A 22,007-nucleotide genomic window follows, 5' to 3' on the forward strand; every position below is an offset into this window, starting at 1 on the left:
TGCTGAAAAGGTTTGTGTATGAATTTTAACATACATGTAACACATTCATGCTTTCCTACGTCAATTCTGATGTTCAATAAAACTTGACTGTTTGCAACAGGACTTTCCACTCAGTGTACATTGTATGAATGTATCACTTTGATACATTCATAAGGTTCTTATCCTGTACAGATTCTCTGATGTTGAATGAAAACTGTTTCGTAAGTACAGGCTTTAAGATACACACTACATTCGTAAGGTTTCTCCCCCTGTGTGGATCATCCAATGTCTGATTAGGTGTGACTTCTGAGAAAAAGCTTTTCCACACTCTTTACATTCATAAGGTTTCTCCCCAGTGTGGATTCTCTGATGAGATCTAATGCTTGACTTATCAGAAAAAGCTTTTCCACACTCACTACATTTATAGGGTTTCTCCCCTGTGTGGATTCTCTGATGTCTAATGAGCTGTGACGTTTCAACAAAAGCTTTTCCACACTCACTACATCCATAAGGTTTTTCCCCTGTGTGCATTCTCTGATGTGTAAAGAGGTGTGGAATCTGAGAAAACCCTTTTCCACACTCACTACATTCATAAGGTTTTTCCCCAGTGTGAATTCTCTGATGTCTAATCAGGTTTGACTTACAAACAAAAGCTTTTCCACACTCACTGCATTCATAAGGTTTTTCACCTGTGTGCCTTCTCTGATGACGAGTGAAATCTGACTGGTTGGTAAAAGCTTTTCCACACTCACTACATTCATAAGGTTTTTCCCCAGTGTGGATTCTCTGATGTATGATTATACTTGACTTATGAAGAAAAGCTTTTCCACACCAACTACATTCATAAGGCTTTTCCCCAGAGTGGATTCTCTGATGTGCAATGAGGTGTGGCTTATAATAAAAGCATTTTCCACACTCAGTACATTCATAAGGTTTTTCCCCAATGTGCATTCTGTAATGTACGCTCATGTTTGACTTACGAGAAAAAGCTTTTCCACACTCCCTGCATTCATAAGTTTTCTCACCTGTGTGGACCCTCTGATGTGTTTTTACGCTTGACTTACGAGAAAACACTTTTCCACACTCACTACATTCATAAGATTTTTTCCTTGTGTGGATTCTCTGATGCCCAATGAGAGATAATTGCTGGTGAAAGGTTTCTACATGCTCATTGCATTCATATGGATTCTCTGCACTTTGAAGGATCTCATCTCTAATGAGTTCTGACTTCTGCTCCATGTTTGCTTTACATTCATTGGACACATACAAATTTTCTCCTGTCTGAGTTCTCAATTTGGTGGTAAGGCAAGATTTATAGTAGCCAACATGAATTGCTTCTCCCACACTGACAGGCTGCTGATTACATGGGTCTTTGGTATAAACTTGCTCACACATAAGGACTATCTTCTTCCCACTGAAAGTTTTCTCATTTCCGTTGTGTTCAAAGGACTGATGACTGAGATTTTCCTTACTCTCGAGGTTGTTCTCGGGGAAATTAGAGGCATGCGTCTTTTCAAATCGTATTTCATCAGGCTTCCTGTGGGAAAAGCAAATTTTAAAAGAAACTATGATATCATTTTCGCAACATTTAAAAGGCAACAGGTCTCTGGACCCTCTTGGGAGTTGCGTTTCTTCTCACCTCTTCCAAGTTCAACGGGTCAATTAACAAGTAAAAACTTAGTCTAAAACTGGTTTACATTCTCTGTTTCTATAATTAGTTAAAGCAAAGAATCACTGAGCTTCCCTGGTAACATTTGGTTCAGTACACAATATGAAACTTGAAAAAGTTTTTGGCTCTTACACAACAGTTATGAGGCTGGGCTTAGCAAAGAGGAGATTCCATAAGGTTTGAATAAACCTGTGGAAATGACCCTTGGCACCTCATGCCTCTGCAAAAACAGAAACACAACCATATACCCACGTAATCCCTAGCCATTGTCTAAACATCCAGATGGATTGTACTTGGATAGGCTTCAACATTCAGCATACAGCAACATAAAGTAAAATTTGGGGAAGACTAGACTGAGCCAGGCTGCAACACATGCTCGTGGAAAATGAGTGAAGGCAAGCCATGGCAGTCAGGGGGATGTGGGTGCTGGACACATGATCCCTGCATGCAGGAATTCCAGTGTTGCACTGGTAACCTTGTCTGGGCCCTTGGGCACAGCTGTGTGATGAGCCTAGTTTATGAGCCCCAGTGGCTGTATGTGTGGCAGCTCGTATTGCTTGGCATGGGTCCTTGGTTGTCCAGTGCAATGGGTCCTGGGTCTGCAAGTCCTGGGAGTAGAGTGTGGCAGGCCCCAGGTCACCTGGCTTGGATACTTTACATGCCTGCATGGTGGTGCTAGCTCAGTGAGTGGTGAGGGTGGGGCTCCACTGGGGCAGGATCGACTGGTTCAAGATCTTGGCACACTTGCAAGAACTGGTACTCCTCAGTTGAAAAGCAGTATTGGACAACTGGCCTGGCTCCACCTGGATATGGAATGCCACTGAGGCCTGGAAAGCACATCTGGACCATCCAAGAGAAAGGAGGAGAGAGAAGAGATTGAATAACTACCCAAGCCAAATGATGACAGCAAATATCTGGGTGAAAAGGAGACTCTAAGGTCAATCATGTCAGCAATGAACATTGAAAAGGTTCCCTCTTGCTTGAATTGGTGAGGTGGACATCATTTCAGAACTCTCAGAATCACCTGGATAGAAACCTTGGAGTGTGTGCCCCATTGACATCTGCTTCAGTATCAAGGGTCCAGTACCCATCCTTAAGTACTAGGATGGTTGGGAGGCCTGGTGTAGCTCTTCTGAATATCATTTAACCCTGACCTAAAACAGGAAGGAAAAATAGAAAATTTGGAAATGATCACACCAATTTCTCCTTAATGATCTAATACACGTGCACACACATATTGAGTCAATTAAATCACACACACACATACACACACACACACTACACAGAATCCCAACTCATAAAAAAATGATTAGGTTGCACTATCCCAGCCCCACCCACCTCTTGATGTTGGAGGTGGGTGAAGCCTAGGCCTGCTTTGTTCTCAAGGTATCTGCTCCCAGTGTACTCACCAGGAAGGGCAAAGCCTCTTGAGTCCAGGCAGGCCAAGGCCTAGCTTACCTCATGGTCATAGTGGCTGAACCTAGGGTCCCATTCTGGCTCAGGTCCTCCCATGAACAGCAAGTGTATGTGAGAATAGAGAAAATACATAGATTTCTACTAAATGCCAGTTGATTACATTTAGGAGATGGATACAGAAACTGAATCTCAAAGTCATCTTTTTAATTTATCTTTTTAGACACAGAGAAGTTTTTTTTTTTTTTTTTTTTTTTTTGCAAAGTGATCATGTGAGCAGGGGAAGAGGAAGGAAGAGAAGGAAAGCACGTCTCGAGAGAAAACTAGGTGGTGGTGTGCTTCTTGAAATTGGAGACACACAGTTAGTAACTTGAATGTTGTCCCAACCCTTGTTTACTTGAGCAGGATGTATAACTGGAAAAAAGGACCCACTCCTCTGTTTTCTCCCATTCCTGTGAATCCCATTCTTCCATCCTATTCTACACTCCTATGATTCTATACTAAATTAGAGAAAACAATCACAGAGTTTTGCTGGTAACATTTGGTTCGGTGCACAATATGGGACTAGAAAAAGACTTCCTGCTCTTATACAACAGCTATGTGGCTGGATTGAGCAAATAGAAGACTCCACAAGGTTTTTACTGAACCTGTGGAAATGACCCTTGACACCTCATGCTTCTGCACAAACATGAACACACCCACCAAACTATGCACCCACCTAATCCACAGCCACTGCCTACCTCCAACTAAACCTCCAGACTGATTGTGCTTTTAGGACATAGGGGGTCGAGATAGGAAGTACAACAGTTTAGGACTTTAGAGGCTCTAATCACCAACTACCTATTTTCACTTTTGCTATCACGTTAATTTTCAGATTAGAAGCAAGTCTCCTGATCCTTCTATTTTGAAATCTGGTGGATTGAGAGTCCCCAAAAGTGGCCAATTTTCTGCATGACTTGATACTAAGTGGATCCTGAATCCCAACTACCTGACATGGGACCAAAGTTCTGGCCTCCTTTTTCATGCTTCACATTGGTTCTTCCTCACTGAGGGAGGGATGAGAGTTCAGGCACCAAAAAATATTCCTTTTGGTTTGAGTTTTTATGCACCATCTCCGGGAGGCATTCACATGATTCACCCCAAGGGCAAAGAGAAAGAAACTTATTCCCAATGGGCAATAATGTCTACCACCTCACCAAGAAAAAAGGGTGAGACTTGTGGCTTCCTTCTCCCAATGTTCTGGACTAGACAGCAGGTTCAGGGTCACCAGCTTGGAAGCCGCACCCCCACTCCATCCAGGCTTTCCCTTCTGCCCACCTGTGACTCTCACCTATCCTCACCTGGAACTGAGAGGGGGTGGGATTGCATTTTTTTTGTAACCACTCCCCTCACAAAAGCTCCATGATAGGGAGAATCTCGCTCTCTTGGTCACATGTTTCTGAGGAATCTAGATGTTTTCTGCTTTTGTGATTATGATTAATTGGTTGGATGGGGGCTGTATGAACTCCTGGCCTGACAGTCTATGTGTCACCCACCTGGTAGGACACCAGGCAGGTCACATAGTAGAACACTCCTCCTGAAGGAGGTCCCTGGTGTTTGATAAAAGTCATTACCCTATAGCCCATCAGTTTGCATTTTTTGAAAGTTGACTGCTTCCAACCTAATACAAACCTACCAACTTGCTCATTTTGAAAGTTAACAGCTAAAACTGACCAATCATGACTGTACAATTATATGGAATTTTCATGGCATGAGTTGGGGCAGACCAGGCTGAATCACTACACTTCATCCAATGGCAAATACAAACACCAGAACAGAGTGTGGTTTGAGCCAGAAGTGGTCGCAGCAAAAATCAGTACACATTATGGAATGCCAAGGTGAGGTGACGTATACCAGATGTGAACACAGCACCCAACCAGATGAGAACCAGGAAGTAAGGGGGCAGAGCCGGCAGGGGGAGTTTGGGGGGTAGAGGTTCCCTTGCTGGACAGCTACTCCCACTGTAGAACATGAGCTGGGATAGGGCAGATCAGACAAGGCAGGGCTACAACACCTGTGGGCCTCATGTAGACTAGATCAGGGAAAAGCCAGGCTGAGCTGATTGTTCCTACTGCTGCAAACTACAATCACAGTGGGTGAGGGTTGTTTGGGCTTTGCTACAGCATTAGCTGGCAGAAGCTGGCACTGGGGGCTAATTCTGTCAAGTCAAATCACAGAACCACCTGAGATTGCATATTCCGGAAGTGGGAGTTGAAATAGTGGGATCTTACTTCTGGGTCACTACTCCCACAGGAAGGCACAAAATCCAGGAGAGGGGCTTGGGTGGTTAGACAGAAAGGCACTCAACAACATCCATGAGCACTGGATAGTTGAGCTAGCTAGATGGAACTAGGCTTTATACCCACTGATACGTATGAGAGCACAATGGGATGTGGGACAGACTGGACTAGTCTGCTACACATACTGGAAAACCAGGGTAGGAGGCGGGTCTGGTGGGGGTTACTGTGGGTCACTCTGACTAAGCTGCAGCTTCCATTGGTTTGTGTGAGGGCTGAGTATGAAGTGGGCATGATTCAGGCTGGACAGCAACACCCATTGGTTCCAGTGGAAGACAGGGATGGAAACAGAACCAACTCAGCAAGTGCAAACACCAGCTGATTGGGGTTGATGGACTGTGTCAGGCCATGTACTTGCTAGTTCACACAAGAATCTGGTCTGGGAACACCTCAGGCAAAGTTTTTTGGGGATCTCCCCAATCGAACTACCAGACTCAGTACCATGAAAAGACAGAGGACAGAGCAAGTCAATCAACTACCTCAGCTATATGTTGGCGGTGAAAAACTGGGCAAAGGGAGACTCTATGAAGGACTATGTCAGTCAGTGGATTCTTCAACGACCTCAACATGCTTGGAGTGACGAGACTGGCAGCAATTCACAACTGGTGAACTATCAAAACCACTTGAGCAAGATCCTCAGAGCATGCCCCACATTAGGGACCTGGGATGGGTGGGAGACTGGGTGGGGCTCCTGCCTTAAAATCCCCCTTTACATCAGATATATGAAGCAAACAATATGGAAATAATAGTCTTACCCATTTTCCTGTAACCCTTGAACTTCTTTACCCTAATTAACTATGTAAAGATTATTAAAAATATACTAAAAAATGGAAAAAGGAAAAAATGTGTGTTTATATTTACTGGAAATTTAGATATACAGAGAGGATGTGAGACACATAGGAAGATCTTCCATGTGCTGATTCACTTCCCAAAAATTCATAACTCTCAGATCTGAGCAGCTTTAAAGCCAAGAACCAGGAGCTTCTTCTAGGTTTCACACGCAGGTGTATAGTCACAAGCATGTGGGTGGTTCACAACAGTTTTCCCAGGCCAAAGGCTGCTGAAGTCCATGCAGTGGGTGTGGAAGACATGAAGTTGTGAAGAGAACTTTTCCATTGCAGACAAGGCCACAAGGAATTACACGCAGCATGGCAAGGCCCAGGCAGATGTCTCTACAACCACCTGAAAAGCAGTTCCACCTCCCTTTGCATAGACACTGGACAACCCCACAGAGATTTCTGTTATCTATTTAGGCATTGTCTGCCACTGTGGAGTTGCTTTTTATGATCAATGTGAGCTTAGAAGATGATGTTGGTGATTACATCTTAGCAAAAGGGCCTTTTACTATTCCTGCTCTCTCAGGTGCCCCGCTCATCATATGAAAATCAAGAGTGTTAAGTCCCTACATGTAGCAGGAACCTATGCTTAGGGTTCTCCTCCCACATTGACCAAATGCTAATCAAGGATGTTAAGTCCCAAGGTGTAGTGGAAATCTATTCTTTCCCTCTTTGACTAATCTTTAGGTCCCTCCTTCTGTGATATGCTTCCTCCCTTAACTGACTCAAGAGTAAGTTGTAGAATCAGGATTGTAATAGGAATGTGTTACTGATAGACATGTACCATCTCTTGAGAACTTCCTGACCACAGGATTAGGACAGCTTGTATCCTGCCTCAAGGGGAAACAATTGTCAGGACTATCCTTAGGAATGCTGCCCCCTTGACCAGGTATGAAAAGTGGGTGCCAGGGTTTGTGAAGACTTCTGTATAAAATAAAGAGGACAGCTTTCTCACACAGTCCATTATGATCCTGAAACTGTAGTGGTCCATTGCTTTTCTATGCCTCCTCCAAGCACCCTTCTTAAGTTGTGAACTTCACTTGAGCTGGACTCTGGCAAAGGGAGGAGAGCTGGATGTTCAGTGGGGCTTCCAGGGCACAAAGCAGTCTTCATATAGGATCCCAGAGCATGCAAAGCGAAGGACAGCCACTAGGATACCATGCCATGCCCTTGGGTTTGATCTTTACAAATGACTTATGTGGGCCTTTGGGTGACCCCCTCTACACTTCATACATGAGTTCAGAAAAAGCCAGTTTCTTCAAGTTTGTCACTCATGTGGCTTCCTACCTCTGAGAGCTGAACAGCCATAGAATGGCAGGTGTTTGAAGCAGGGTAATAGCAGCTATTTCCTTGCTGGTTGAAAGACAACCAATGGGAAGTGTCCTAGCCACAGGTTCCTGTCCAGACAAGGAATGTTCAGGGGACACTTAAAAATCTAAGATCCGTCTGGAAAATTTTGCTGTCTCCATTGAAGAGAAACACCATCTTCTGGCTCTCTCCCAAGAAATGCTATTTGATTCCCTCTGCTTTCTATATCCACCAGGTCACTGTTCAAATAAAACTTTTGTCTGCAAATGAAAAAAAAAAGGAGAAAAAATGAAATTCTATTTCTCAAGTCTCATTTTTGCAAAATTTCACTTTCATAGTGTGTTTCAATTATGGCCAGAGCTAAGGCTAGGCATCTTTGAGGGAAGGCAGCTCTGTTTTCAGTGATTGTGTAATTTTTTTGATTAAAACTTGCCTGAAGATTATTTCTTGACCTTTCTGATTAGCTCCAAGCAGCTCATTCTTTCCATGGGGATCTGAAATGAGGAAAAGAGTAACCATATCTATGAATCACATCTAAATGTTTCTTTTCAAATGCTAAAGTGGAGCCAATCAGATTTGTTGCCATTCTAGATAGAGCAGATTTGAATATTAGTGAAATGTGGACATTTATGAGCATTATTAATAGGCATTACTTCTCATCTATTAATACCTTAACATAATACCCATTCTTCTAAATAAAAATTTCAGTTATGTGATATTGTGTATTTCCCTTAAAGTGGGATATGACAGAAAATATGGTATAAAAATTCAAAATGAGGCGTGGGGTATCTTATATCCCATATTAGCACTAGTTTGTTTTTTCCTGGCCACTCTGCCTCAAAAACAACTTCCTGAAAATGTATCTTGGGAGGTCGTAGATGTGATTCAAGTGTTTGGTATCATGAAAAGACCCATATATATGTCCTGATTTATGGTGACAAGCTGGCAAATTGCTAGAATAATCCTATGCATGGAAACTATAGAATGCCTGTGTCTCACCAGCTGTCCTTCTGGAAGAAACTCAAACTAAAACTCAAATAAAATTCCAGTCAACATTTCCTGAGCTATGTATCAATTGCCCTGTCCATTATGTGCTGACCTACCTGGAAGTCTCTGTTTCACAGATTCCCCCACTGTCCATGGTGCTGATTCTTGCTCCAACTTGAAGATCACATCAGGCTTTGTCATGGAGTACCCTGTGAATGGAGAATGATGCAGATTTTACAAAACCACCACTAGTCCTATCAACTACTACACTTTATAAACTCTTCTTTCATTAGCAAACTATACAGAAGTGTTCTGCTTAGGCATGACAGAACTTCACTCACCCAAGGACAGCAGATTGTTATAGGTCTCAAGCATCACCTCTCTGTACAGAGTCTGCTGAGTATTGTCCATTGTCTTCCATTCTTCCTGGGTAAAGTCCACAGCCACATCTTCAAAAGACACCAACACCTGTAACAGAACATGTCTTCTCAGCTCTGGATCATTAAATAAAAACACTGACAGTGCATTTTTTGTGTATTTAATTTGCAACTTCTATGGACACAGTTCAATTTACAATTTATACAGCATCATAGAGTAACAGTTAAATGAAAATATCTTGTGCTATATTACTTCTGCAATTCCAATACTATAACAAAATAATCCTTATTCTATTAAAGGTTGTTTTCTCTAAAGATTCTGTCATTAGATTCATTCTAATGAACTGTTGAAGGCATTGCTAGAATAGCTCTCCAAGTGGAAGATATCGCTGTCTGTTATTGCCACTGTTTTTCTTTTTTTAAAATTTATTTATTAATTACATTGTATTATGTGACACAATTTTATAGGTATTGAGATTCTCCCCACCCCTCCCCAAACCTTCCCCCCATGGTGGACTCCTCTACCCTGCTGCGTAACCACAGCTCAAGTTCAGTTGAGATTTTCTCGTTGTAAGCATATAACAAAGATAGAGTCCAGCATCTTATTGTTCAAGTTCAACGGCTTCTTAGGGAGACCTTCTCTGGCCCGAAGGCAGAGCCAGCAGAGTATCCTCCCAATCAATTAAAAGCTCCAACATACCATCAGCAACAATTTCTAACGTTATGGAATTAATTGACAAAGTATTGAGTAACCAATGTGCTAAAAATAAATGCAAGTACTTAACCACATCCTGTGACTTCCCCATTAACACTTCAATTTTAGTTTATATACAATGGATTCTATATATTTTAAATAGCTATAGATTACATCCAGCTGTCTTGACAATGGATTCTATATATTTTAAATAGCTATAGATTACATCCAGCTGTCTTGTGTCTATTCTCATTACAATATCCAGCCTTTTACAGCATTGAAGCATATTATTGCTCAACCTGGCTTTTTTTTTTTCTGGGTAGTCTAGACTGGCTTCTAACTCCAACAAGACATATGTCAACAGTTTAGGTGCAGAACAGTTTTAGGAGGGATGTGCAGAGAAATCCTCAATACCCTAGTGAGGAGCAACTAATATTTCATGTCTTCAGCTCACCTTCTATGGTGATGGAAGATTTCTCCGCTCCTCCACCCCCTTACAGAATAATATAAGGTATTAAAAGTATATCAGGTTTTACAATTCTTATCTTTTTAATTTTATTTAAACTTTTTAATTTTATTTAATCTTTTTAAAAAGATTCGTTTTTATTGCTAAGTCAGACATAAAGAAACAAAGAGCAACAGAGAGGAAGTTATTCCATCTGATGCTTCACTGCCCAAGGGGCCTCAACCTCTTGTGCTGTGCCAATCTGAAGACAGGAGCCAGGAGCTCTTAAGGGTCACCCATGCAGGTTCAAGGTTCCAAGGCTATGCGCCATTCTCGACTGCTTTCCAGGCCACAGGCAGAGAGCTGGATGGGGAGCAAGGATGCTGGGATAAGAACCAGTGTCCATATGGGATCCTGGCACATTCAGGACAAGTTTAACTTCTAGGCTACCACGCTTGGCCCAGAAATCTTATTTCTAAACACTTAAGAAAGTTTATACTATTTTCATGTGCTGATTTAATCTATAAATCCATCAACATTGTATAAATATTCTCATTTTTTACTTCCTCACCAATATTTGTTACCCTTTCTTCCAAATAATAATAACCATTCTGACAGGGTTGCAATACCTTGGTGTGATGTTGATTAACATTTCCCAAAAGGTTATGTTTTGAGAACTATCTACTGAGGTCCTTTGATCATTTCTTTACCCAACAGAGGATGCTTTTGTTGTTAAGGTAACATGGAGCTTGAAAGATAAAAGTTACCAATTTGAACAGCACATGGAACTTCCTGTGTCCTGTTATTTGACAAACTATTAAAAGTGAAATAGAGGTCCCAGTGTGGTGGCCTAGCAGCTGAAGTCTTTGCCTTGATAGCACCAGGATCCCATATGGGCATCAGTTCTAATCAACACAGCTCCAATTCCCTTCCAGCTCCCTGCTTGTGCCCTGAGAAAGCAGTCGAGGATGGCCCAAAGCTTGGGAAACCAGCACCCTTGTGGGAGACATGGAGGAATCTGCTGGTTCCTAGCTCTGGATCGGTGCAGCTCAGTTTGGAAAATGACTCATTGGATGGAAGATCATCCTGACTGTTTCTTCTCCTCTCTGTATATCTGACTCTGCAATAAAAATAAGTGTTAAAAAAAAGTGATAGGGAAACCCTAATAATCCTTAAAGCTCATAATACAAGTACACCCTCTCTATCAAAAAAAAAAAAAAAACCTAATATTACTTAATGAAACATGACTTCTACTTAGATTTGGGATTTTTTGTTTCCCTGTTTTTGAAAGATTTATTTATTTGAAAAACAGATATAGAGAACTCGGAAAAGGGGCCTGGCACAATAACCTAAGGGTGAAAGCCCTCACCTTACATGCACTGGGATGCCATAGAGATGCCAGTGTGTGTTCTGGCTAATCTGCTTCCTAGCCAGCTCCCCGCCTGTGGTGTGGGAATGTGGTAAAGAAAAGCCTTGGGACCATGAACGTGTGTGGTGGGTCCCGAAGAATTTCCAGGCTTCTCATTGGCCCAGCTCCTTCCATTACAACTCATTCAGAGTGAGAGTAGATGGAGAATCTTTGTACCCCCTTCTTTCTGTATATTTGCCTTTCAAAAAATATATACATATATGTTAATTTTCTGTTCATTGTGTGTGATATTTAAATATGTGATCAGGGTGGGAAGGTTCAAGGGTTAGGGAAAAGTTGATGTGATCATTGTTTCCAAGTATTCTATTTCTTCTTCCTATGGAACTGATTCATATCCTTGTTGTTCATTTCCCATCTAGCTCCCTGCCTGTGGCATTGGGAGGCAGTACAAGGACGCCCAAAGCCATGGGGGCTGGGTTTAAGAATTTTTACACCAAGAGTAAACATAGTTGCGACACTGAAAACATTATTAGGGTAGAGTTACAGTACAATCTTTGTTTAATTTCTGCATCAGGCATAAATTAAATAAGCATGTATTACAGTATAAGTATGACTGTCACCTCAAATGCTACTTGGTGGGCATGACTAACAGCCTGCCTGCCTATGACCTGAGGCATGGCTTAGAGCCGAGTTTGCAGTACTTGACCTGTGACTTGATTGGAGGTTCCAAATAGACACACCTTCTAGTCAATTACAGTGTCATTGCTGTGTGGGAGGTCTGTCTGGGACTGCCCTTCTGCCATCCTCTTTCCTAGTGCATTTGAGCAGTGCTCATTTTACAATAAATGGACATGCTCCCTCAGACTATCCCCAGTGGTTCCTGCAGCCCAAGAACACTGACATCTCATCCCCTTGGTGGTTTTCGGCATGTTGGCTGGAAAATCCCCGATACTTAAAGGCAATAAAAATAAATACCAAAATGGACAAAGAACTAAATATATTTCTACAAAGATACGCAAAAGGCTAATTATTAACACAAAAAGGTTTTCAGCATGATTGATCATTAAGTGAATGAAAATGGCAATCACAATCATATGCAATTTATATCCATTGCAATCTCCATCATTAAAACAATCCAGGCGGGCCCAGCACGATGGCCTAGTGGCTAAAGTCCTCACCTTGATTGCCCCGGGATCCCATATGGGCACCGGTTCTAATCCTGGCAGCTCCAGTTCCCATCCAGCTCCCTGCCTGTGGCCTGAGAAAGCAGTCGAGAACGGCCCAATGCATTGGGACCCTGCACCCATGTGGGAGACCCAGAGCAGTTTCCAGGTTCCCAGCTTCAGACTGACATGCACCGCCCATTGAAACTCACTTGAGGAGTGAATCATCATGTGGAAGATCTTCCTCTCTGTCTCTCCTCCTCTCTGTATATCTGACTTTGGAATAAAATAAATAAATCTTTAAAAAACAAACAAACAAAAAAACCAATCCAGGCAAGGATGGCTCAAGCTGCCTTCAAGCAGCCAGGCCCTGTTCTGTCCTTCTACCAACCATACAAAAGCGGCCAGTGGGATAGGGTTCTGTTTGCGCACATGCAAGGCCAGGATGGATCAAGCTGCCTTTTAGCAATCAGACCATGCTGTGCCCCTCACCTCAGTCAAAGTTGGCCAGTGTGGTCCAGGATCCAGTTTGGCACTTAGCCCAGGCCAGAATGGCTCAAGCTGCCATAAAGTAGCCAGGCTGGGCTATGCCCTTCCCACCACCAGGCAAGAGGTGACACTGGGTACAAGCTCACGTTTATGCTCTCAGCCAAGGCCAGGATGTCTACAGCTGCATTCAAGCAGCTAGACTGGGATGTTGGATTCCCAGGAGCAGGAATTGTGGATTGCTCAGGAGAAGGGGAATGGGGGATGTGTGGGAGGCAGGACCACTGAAGGACTATGTTGCAGCTAAGGAATGACTTCTGAAGGACTTCTACTGACAAAAGCCACTTTACCTGCAGGTAAATGAGGGGGCTAACACCTAGTGGTTTGGAAAGTATAACTGAGGAAATTTCTGGGTAAGACGAGTACACATGCCCACATGGGAGACCTGAACTGGGATGGTTAGCATGGGGGCCTGTCTGGCAGGGAAAGATTACACTACTGCCAATAAGTCTCATAGAAGGGGCAGATAACGTTACACTGGGCCATGATATCAACAGGCATGCACAAGAACTAGGTCTGGGGTTAGATCCTGTGGGGTCTATGAGGGCTCAACCAGTGAAACTGCAAATTCTGAAGGCTGGCACAAGAGCTGAGAGTTGTAAAGAGCTGAGCTGCACAGGACCATGGAACCCTCTGTCACTCATGAATACTGGGATTGGGAACAGGACACATTGGTCCAGATTGCAGCAAAGAGCAGTCTGCTGCTCAAAACAACAAGCAAAGGAACCATGGCAGGGGCAGATCTAGTAGGCATTATAGGGTGTCACTTTGATTAGGATGCAGTTCCCAACTGGTGTACATGAGAGCTGAATGTGGGATGGGCACGGTTGGGCTCCACCACAGCATCCACTGACTTGCATAAGAGATGGGACTGGAGACAAACTTATCCAGCAAGTGCAACCACCAGTGTGTGTATAGGCTGGTGTGGGTGATAGACTGAGCTGACCCCATACTGGCAAGTAAACACACAAGTCTAATATTACCTCAGATATTTTCTTCAGGGATACTGACCACTGATCCAATGGACACAGAACTCCAAAAATTTAGACAAGTGTGGAAACTGTGCATTAACTTTGGAGTTTATGTATCAGAACTGGGCCTCCTCATTTGCTGAATGAACATGCTCAGATGCACATAGAGGATATGGCAGTCTGTTGGAGCATGCACATGAAGGAGGGTAGAAAAGATTGGACAACTACCCCAGGCTAGCATTGACACTAAAGATCTGGCTGAACGGAAACTAGTTGGAATGTCAACCAATGGAACGTGAAAGGATTTCTTATGGAAACCACTTGAACAGAACCCTCAGAGCATGCTCCATGTCAGGGAACCTGGAAAATAAGATGGCCATTCAACAACCCAAGGTTCTATTGTGGGGATTCTGGGAATCGCTTTTCTCCTCTCCACCATCTCCCAGACACAAAAAGAAGAGAATTTGGAAACAATGGTCTCATCCACTTTCCCCTAACTCTCGATCCTTCCTAGCTTAATCAGTATCCACATGTACATGCATGATCCCTTCTCAAATGTGTAAACATCATCAAAATAAAATTTAAAAAAAGAACCATAAGAAATTAATTACTGCAATTCAAGACACACATTCTGGAGCATATTTTTATGGCAACCAAAGCACACTCTTAATTGTAACTATACTTCCTATTGCCAATGAGAAAGAACCAACCACCATCAGAGAAATATAGAATTCAAAAGTTTTCACTTTACATGGTCAACACCTGAACAATAACAAATAAAATGTCAAATAGCATCCTATGCACTGATCTCCAACTCTCAGAAAAATAAGAAGCCAAGTCTAGGAGTAGAAACAGGAAATTCAAAATACAGATTAATGAAGAAATGAATAAAAACTGTATTCAGCAATACTGAAAATAAAGTAAACATTCACTGTTCTTAAAGGGAAAACAAAATCAATGAACCTTTTACTAGATTAATCAAAAAGTAGGCTCAAGTATATAACATCAAAAAGAAGAGGGACATATTACAATTGGTATCACTGTAGAGGAGTGGATCAGGGCTGTCTGGACAAAGTGGGTTCTGTCACTACTTGTGAGATGAAAGACCTGCTGCATTTCTTTCATTTTTTTTTAATAAACATTACTTTTATTGGAAAGCATGATATAAAAAAAAAAGCAGGCGAGACAGAGAGGATGATCTTCCATCTGCTGATTCACTCCCCAAGTGGCCACAAAGGCTGGAGCTGAGCAGATTTGAAGCCAGGAACCCAGAACTTCTTCCAGGTCTCCCACACGTGCAAGGCCCCATGTGTTTGGGCCATCCTCCACTGCTTTCCCATGCCACAATAGGGAGCTGGATGGGAAGTGGGGTTTCAGGAATTAGAACCAGCACCGATACAGAATCACAACATGTGCAAAGCATGGACTTTACCCACTAGGTTATCATTCAGGCCAGCTGCTTTATTTCTGATCCAGCTCCCTTCTAGTGCCCATGCGAATGCAGAGGATGTCCCAAGTGCTGGATTCCCTGTAGTGATCTGGGAGAACTGGGAAGAAGCTTCAATCTGGTCCTGCTTTAACCACTATGGTCACTTGGAAAGGAATAAAACAGAAGGAAGATCTCTGCAACTCTCCCTCCTTCTCTATTGTTCTACCATACATATCAATAAAATAATTTTTTAAAGATTTTTTATTGCAAAGTCAGATATGCAGAGAGAAGAGACAGTAAGGAAGATCTTCTATCTGATGAATCATTCCCAAAGTGACAGCAATGGCCAGAGCTGCATCGATCCAGAGCCAGGAACCAGGAAATTCGTCTAGGTTTCCCACACGGGTGTAGGTTTCCCAAGCTTTGGGCCATCCTCAATTGCGTTCTCAGGCCACAAGAAGGGAGATGGTTTGAATGAGGGGTTGACAAGATTAGAACGAGTGCCCATATGGGATCTGAGCATGTTCAAGGTGAGGACTTTAGCTGCTAAGCCACTGCACCAGGTCTGATAAAATAAGTCTTTACTATAATAAAACAAAACAAATAAACAAAAAAAAAACAGGAAAAAAACAGGATATGCAATAGATCACTAGGGACAGTCAACAGCAGTTATAAACAAATAAATCATAAAAAATGCTTAATTTCTGGATACTTAACATTAGCCTACAAACTGAATTACAAAGACATCAAAAAACTTGACAAAACCAACAGGCTTTTAGCAGTGAATCAGGAATAAATCTCTCCAAAGCAACGGTCAACACTAGGTGTCTTCACTGCTAGATTCTACCAAATTAACACCAAATTTTCTAGAATTACATTAAAAAACTAAAACGAAGAAAACCATTCCAAAATTAGGCTGAGCCTAACAATACTTGCATTCCTAAACTAGACTGAATTAGCAGCAGAAAGATCTTCAACAGTGACTGTTTAAAATCAGATTAAAAATAAAAGATGGAATTGTTCAGTAAAAATGCAATCTCCATTGCTGTACAATTAGTTCTATATATATTTACTTAATGTTTCTTCTGAAATGATTGCTCATAGTCCAGAAATCCAGCTTAACATCATTAAAGTCATAGACCAATACACCTGATAAAATAGATGTAAAATTCTTATCATCGGGTCCAGGGCACTGGCCTTGTGGCTTAAAGTCCTCATCTTGCATGTGTTGGGATGCCATATGGTCACCAGTTCTAACCCCAGCAGCCCACGCTTCCCCACTTGGGAAGTAAACCATCAGACCTAAGATTTTCTTCTACGTCTCTCCTCTCTATATATCTGATTTTGCAATAAATAAAATGTTTAATAAAAATATTCCTATAACACATGTAAAAATGAAACATCACAACAATAAGTTCACATGTACTATCCAAGGTGCACCTAACTAGAGAATGTAGAAAATGGGCCAATAAATGAAAATCAACAAACCAAATATTTCACATAAACACGATGAAGGATAAGCATCATTGAAATCACCTTATAGAAAGCACTCAATGAACTTCTACATTTATTTTGTAATAACATATATGTAACTTGAGGAAATCTACAAATACATAAATATATCCAAATATACCTCAGTTGAGGTACACAGAAATAGGCCTCAATAAAATAATATCTACAGATAACAAACCTATAGCCATCACACAACTGAATGCCAAAAAACCAAAAGCATTTCCTCTAAAATACATAACCAAATTAGAATGACTATTTTTTAGGTTATGTAAGTTAATATTCACCCAAATAAAGTGGACAAGGTAAGGAAGTAAAAGTCACAGAAATAAAAATATACTAAATTAGCATACTAAAAAATATACTAAATTAGTTGTGATTCTAGATTTCATTGGTTTCCCTGATGTTATTAATAGTGAAACCTAATGAACCCAGCAGCGTGGCCTAGTGGCTAAGGTCCTAAAATAGGGTGTACAGTAGGACAGGCCACAACATTCATAAGCTCACACAAGGCCAAGATGGAGGGGCAGGCTATGCCAGGCAAGGGCCTAGCACCCACTGACATGAGTGAGATCCGGGTCTGAGCGTAGGCAGAGTGGGAGAACTTGGGAAACTCTCCTGCTGGGTCATAGCTCCTGTTGGTGAGCACATGATCCAGGCCTGGGGGTTGAGCAAGGTGGGCAAGTTAGCTCCACCTGTTGGCAAGTGTGTGGGTTGGTTGTGCAAGTGGGCAGACCAGGCAGGGCCAAAAGACTTTACCTCACCAGCAAGTGAAGAAACCGGACTGGAGCATAGGTCATTCCAGGCTAGGGTGTCTCATCTACCAGTTTTCATAGGCCAAGGATAAGTGTAGACTGAGCAGGTCTAAGTTACAGTAACCACCAGTAAGAGTTGGGAGTGGGGCAGGCTGGGTCCGGCCAGGCTCCAGCATTTGAAAGCAAAGGCCAGGACAGGTGAGGGACTATGCCAAGCTGGGTCAGAGAAACCACTGGAAAAAGCAAGATTTATGGCTGAGAACAGGCCTGGCTGGGGAGATAAGGGTATACCCTGACTAGGTTGTGGTTCCTACTGGTAAATGTGAGGGCCTGAGTAGGGGCTGTTATCTGGTCTGGACATGGCTGCAGTCCCTTTTGGCACAAGTGTGGACTAGGTCTGGTGTGTGCCACACTGAGCTAGACTCCAGCACACCCTAGTGCTTGTGAGAACAAGGCTTAATGTAGGATGGACTAGGCTACATCTCTCCCTGTTGAGCTATATGAGCTGTGTCTGGATGTGGACCTTCCTGGGCTGGGCTGTAATATCCAACAGAAAAAAACAGAATGGGTTGAGGTCCAATCAGGAAAGGCCACTGTTCCTGCTAAAAAAGGATATGGACGAAGTAGTGCTGCACCATGGACCCACTGATCTGGCATTGGGATAAGTTCTCATGGAGGAGCTTGTGCAATTCCTCTGTTGGAACACAGTCCCTGCAGGTGAGAGCAAGAGCCACAACAGGAAACAGCCTAGACCAGGCCAGGTTATGGTACCCAAGGGCATACCTTTGGCTCAGGTCTGTGCCAAACCAGGCTGGGCCAGTTCATATCACCCACTGGCAAATCTGAGAGCCAGAAATAGTATGTGAATCATGCTGAATTGGGCTGAAACACCACAAAATTCACATTCGAGATGAGACTGGCAGCTGGTTGGACTGGCTGGTTGACCTGGGGGCAAGCTGAGCCGGGACACACTGTAGCACTCAATGGCAAATGCCAAGGTGAGCTATACTATGCCAGACTGGGCCACAGCACATAATCATCACAAATGAGACTCATGCGAAAGCAGACAAACCCAGTAGAGGGCTGCAAGTAGCTTTCCCACTGTGCCACTAGTCCCAATGGCACATGTGAGAGCTGGTATTTGGGCAGACCAGTCCAGGCAGGGCTATAACATCTGTTGGCTTGCATGTTTATGAAACAGGAAAAATCCAAGGTGGGCAGACTGTACCTACTGATACGTGCATAAGCCAGAGTGGGTGAGGGTTGGGTTGGATGGGCTTTGCCACAGCATCACCTAGCAGATAATGGCTCCAGCAGAGAGGGTGGGGCAAATTCTTCTAAGCTAAACTGCAGAAACTCCTGGAGAGTGCAAGATCCTGGATGGGAGATAGCCCATGAGGGAAATAGTGAGCACCTCTCTAATAGACTGCAATACTCATTGGTATGTATAGAAGAGAGGGCTGGAGACAGATGTGATCCAGCAATATCAACCACCAACATGTGCTTAAGCTGATTGGGGTGATGGAATGTGCTGGACCCTCTATTGGCATGCACACACATTCACACATGTCTGGGATCACATCAGATCAAGTTTCTTTGGAAACCCTCCCCCAACTGAATCACTGGATTCAGAACTCCAACCACGGAGAGAACTGCAGGTTCCAAGGACTGAAAATGGAGGGTATTTGTTAGAACTAGGCCTTCTCAGTGGCTACGATGCAGCAGTGAACAGCATACTGAGGTGTACACAGAGGATATGACAATACATTGGAGCATGCAGAGGACACTTGTTACCATAACAGAGCACGAAAAACAGAAAAAGCCAATCAACTACACCAGACAAGTGCTGGAGGTGAATACATGGACAAACAGAGACTCTAAGATGGACTGTATCAAGCAGTGGATTCTGGACAGATTTCATTGTGCTTGAATGGCGAGATCGGCAGTAATTCAGAACTGTTGAACTATCAAAACTTCAGAGCATGCCCCACATCAGGGATCATGGAATGGTTGGGAGGCTGGGTGTGGCTTCTCCCTTTATCTCCTCCCTTCCCCCAGATACAGGAAGAAAAAGAGAATGTGGAAATGGTGGTCTCACCTAACTTCTGGTAGCCTTGACCAACCACTCTATACAACAATGTAAAAAATCACCAAAAATAAAAGTAATTTTGAAAAGAAGAAATTAAACAGTCCCGATTGACAGAGAATAAACTGCAGTGGTTTTTTTTAATTCCTCAAAAAAAAAAAAAAAACACACAAAACAATTTACTTACTTAAAAGTGAGAATTACAAAGCAGCAGTCAAAGCCAGCCAGACAGAAAGATCTTCCTGCCACAAGTTTACTCCCCATGTGGCCACAAGGGGCAGCAAAGTCCAGGCCAAAACCAGGAGCCTGAACTCCATTCTGATGCTCCACAGGGGTGCAGGCATAAAAGGAACTGGGACATGTTCTGCTATCTCCCAAGCACATTAGCAGGGAAGTAGATCAGAAAGTGAACATCAGGGACTTAGCTAGTTCTTATATGGAATGCTGGCATTGCATTCAGCAGTGTAACATGTTATCCCAGAACATGCCACAAGGATGGCTTAAGTAAATCTGGTAATCAAATGTCAGGTTGCTTTTCCCACTGAACCTTCTACTCATCCCATACCTGATATCCAATAATGCTATCTGGCATTTTGTATAATGTAAATACCACTGCTGGAAAACTAACCCTGAACCTAGATGGAAAGATATTTACACTGCTTTTACAATGTCACTATTCATTTGACAGGATGATTGACAGAAAAACAGATGTTTTGTGCAATTTTTTTTCTGAATGCATTTACTAGCTGTGTCTGTGTCAGACTGACTCCAGGTCTCCCTCTTGCATCTCACATGTGGGTGGGACATATGCAAGTACTTTTACCACCACCAGATGCTTCTCAGATGCACTAGTAGGAGGCTGGATTGAAAGGGTGGAGTAGCCAGGACTAGAATCAGGTGCACTGTAATTACATGCATTCACCCCATCATACTGACACACCCTTACACTGTTTTATTCATTTTAATACCACCGTCCACTTATTGTGAATGTATCTCAGACAGGGCAAATTGCAGCAGCCTAGTGGCTAAAGTTCTCACCTTGAACATGTCAGGATTCCATTTGGGCACCAGTTCTGATCCCAGCAGATCCACTTCCCATCCAGTTCCCTGCTTGTGGCCTGGGAAAGCAGTCGAGGACGGCCCAAAGCCTTGGGACCCTGCACCTATGTAGGAGACCCAGAAGAGTATTTGGGCTCCTTGCTTCATTTTGGCAAGCACAGGACATTTCACTCGCTTAGGGAGTGAATCATTGGACAGAAGATCTTCCTCTCTGTCTCTCTTACTCTCTGTATATCTGACTTTGCAATAAAAATAAATCTTTTTAAAAAATAAATAAGTCTTTAAATATATATATATATATATATATATATATATATAAAACAGAAAACCTAGGGAGGAAGTTTCAATCAGCTTTGACAGTTCCAATGTTTAGTTATCAAAATTTTACCTTCTTTCTCTCAATTTTTTTTCATTTTTGCTTAAAAACTATCATCATGATCCTCAAATACAATGTAAGGCAAGCTGAGAAGTAAACAAACAACTTACTGAAGGTGTGTTCATGTTCTCCAGCCTGGGAAGCATGTAGCAGGCTGCAGGGCTACACCTGCAAGAGAAGGTGGAAACAGGGAGTTATGCATTGGTCTTGATTGTTCGTAGCCTCTTCAGTGGTTCCTGCTGTGCTAAGCAATGTCAACTTGGAGGCAGACACAGTGGCTGGAAAATAAAAGCCGTCAGCTTCCCTGGACAAGAATAGTGCCTTACAAGGGACCAGGAGGCATCCTGGAAATAGTATCAATAATTCCAATAATTGGCAGTGATTAAAGTCAAGTAATCATTAGGTCAATGCAAAGAATTACTATTTATTTAAAACTAATGTTACTGGGACTGGCACTGCAGCCTAGTGACTAAATTCCTCACCTTGCTATTATGCCTGGAACACAGTGGGTGGGTTCCAAGAACCCTCTGGGAAACCTACATAGATTCCTGTTCCTGGACCAAGCATGGCAGGGCCCTGACATCGTGGGAGTGAATCAAACAGCTGATGGAACAGCTCTCTTCTCTCTGCAATTTACCTTTCAAATATACATAATATTTATGAAAATGATTGCAAAGAAACATACTGTATCTAGAACAAC

General features: G+C 42.7%; 1 protein-coding gene across 1 annotated transcript in view; it reads right to left on the reverse strand.

The window, feature by feature from the left end:
* Positions 1–225: 225 nt before the first annotated feature.
* Positions 226–22,007, reverse strand: part of LOC131481333 (zinc finger protein 331-like) — a 233,183-nt gene continuing 211,401 nt past the window's right edge. Inside the window, exons 2-5 of the mRNA XM_058669753.1 lie at positions 21,418–21,475; positions 8,870–8,996; positions 8,676–8,737; positions 226–954 (exon numbers count right to left, since the gene is read on the reverse strand). Coding sequence (XP_058525736.1) covers positions 226–954; positions 8,676–8,737; positions 8,870–8,996; positions 21,418–21,453 — 954 coding nt within the window. The 5' untranslated portion in view covers positions 21,454–21,475. The remainder of the gene's footprint in view (positions 955–8,675; positions 8,738–8,869; positions 8,997–21,417; positions 21,476–22,007) is intronic.

This window comes from Ochotona princeps, chromosome 10 (genome assembly GCF_030435755.1).
Source record: "Ochotona princeps isolate mOchPri1 chromosome 10, mOchPri1.hap1, whole genome shotgun sequence".
Taxonomy (NCBI): Eukaryota; Metazoa; Chordata; class Mammalia; order Lagomorpha; family Ochotonidae; genus Ochotona; species Ochotona princeps.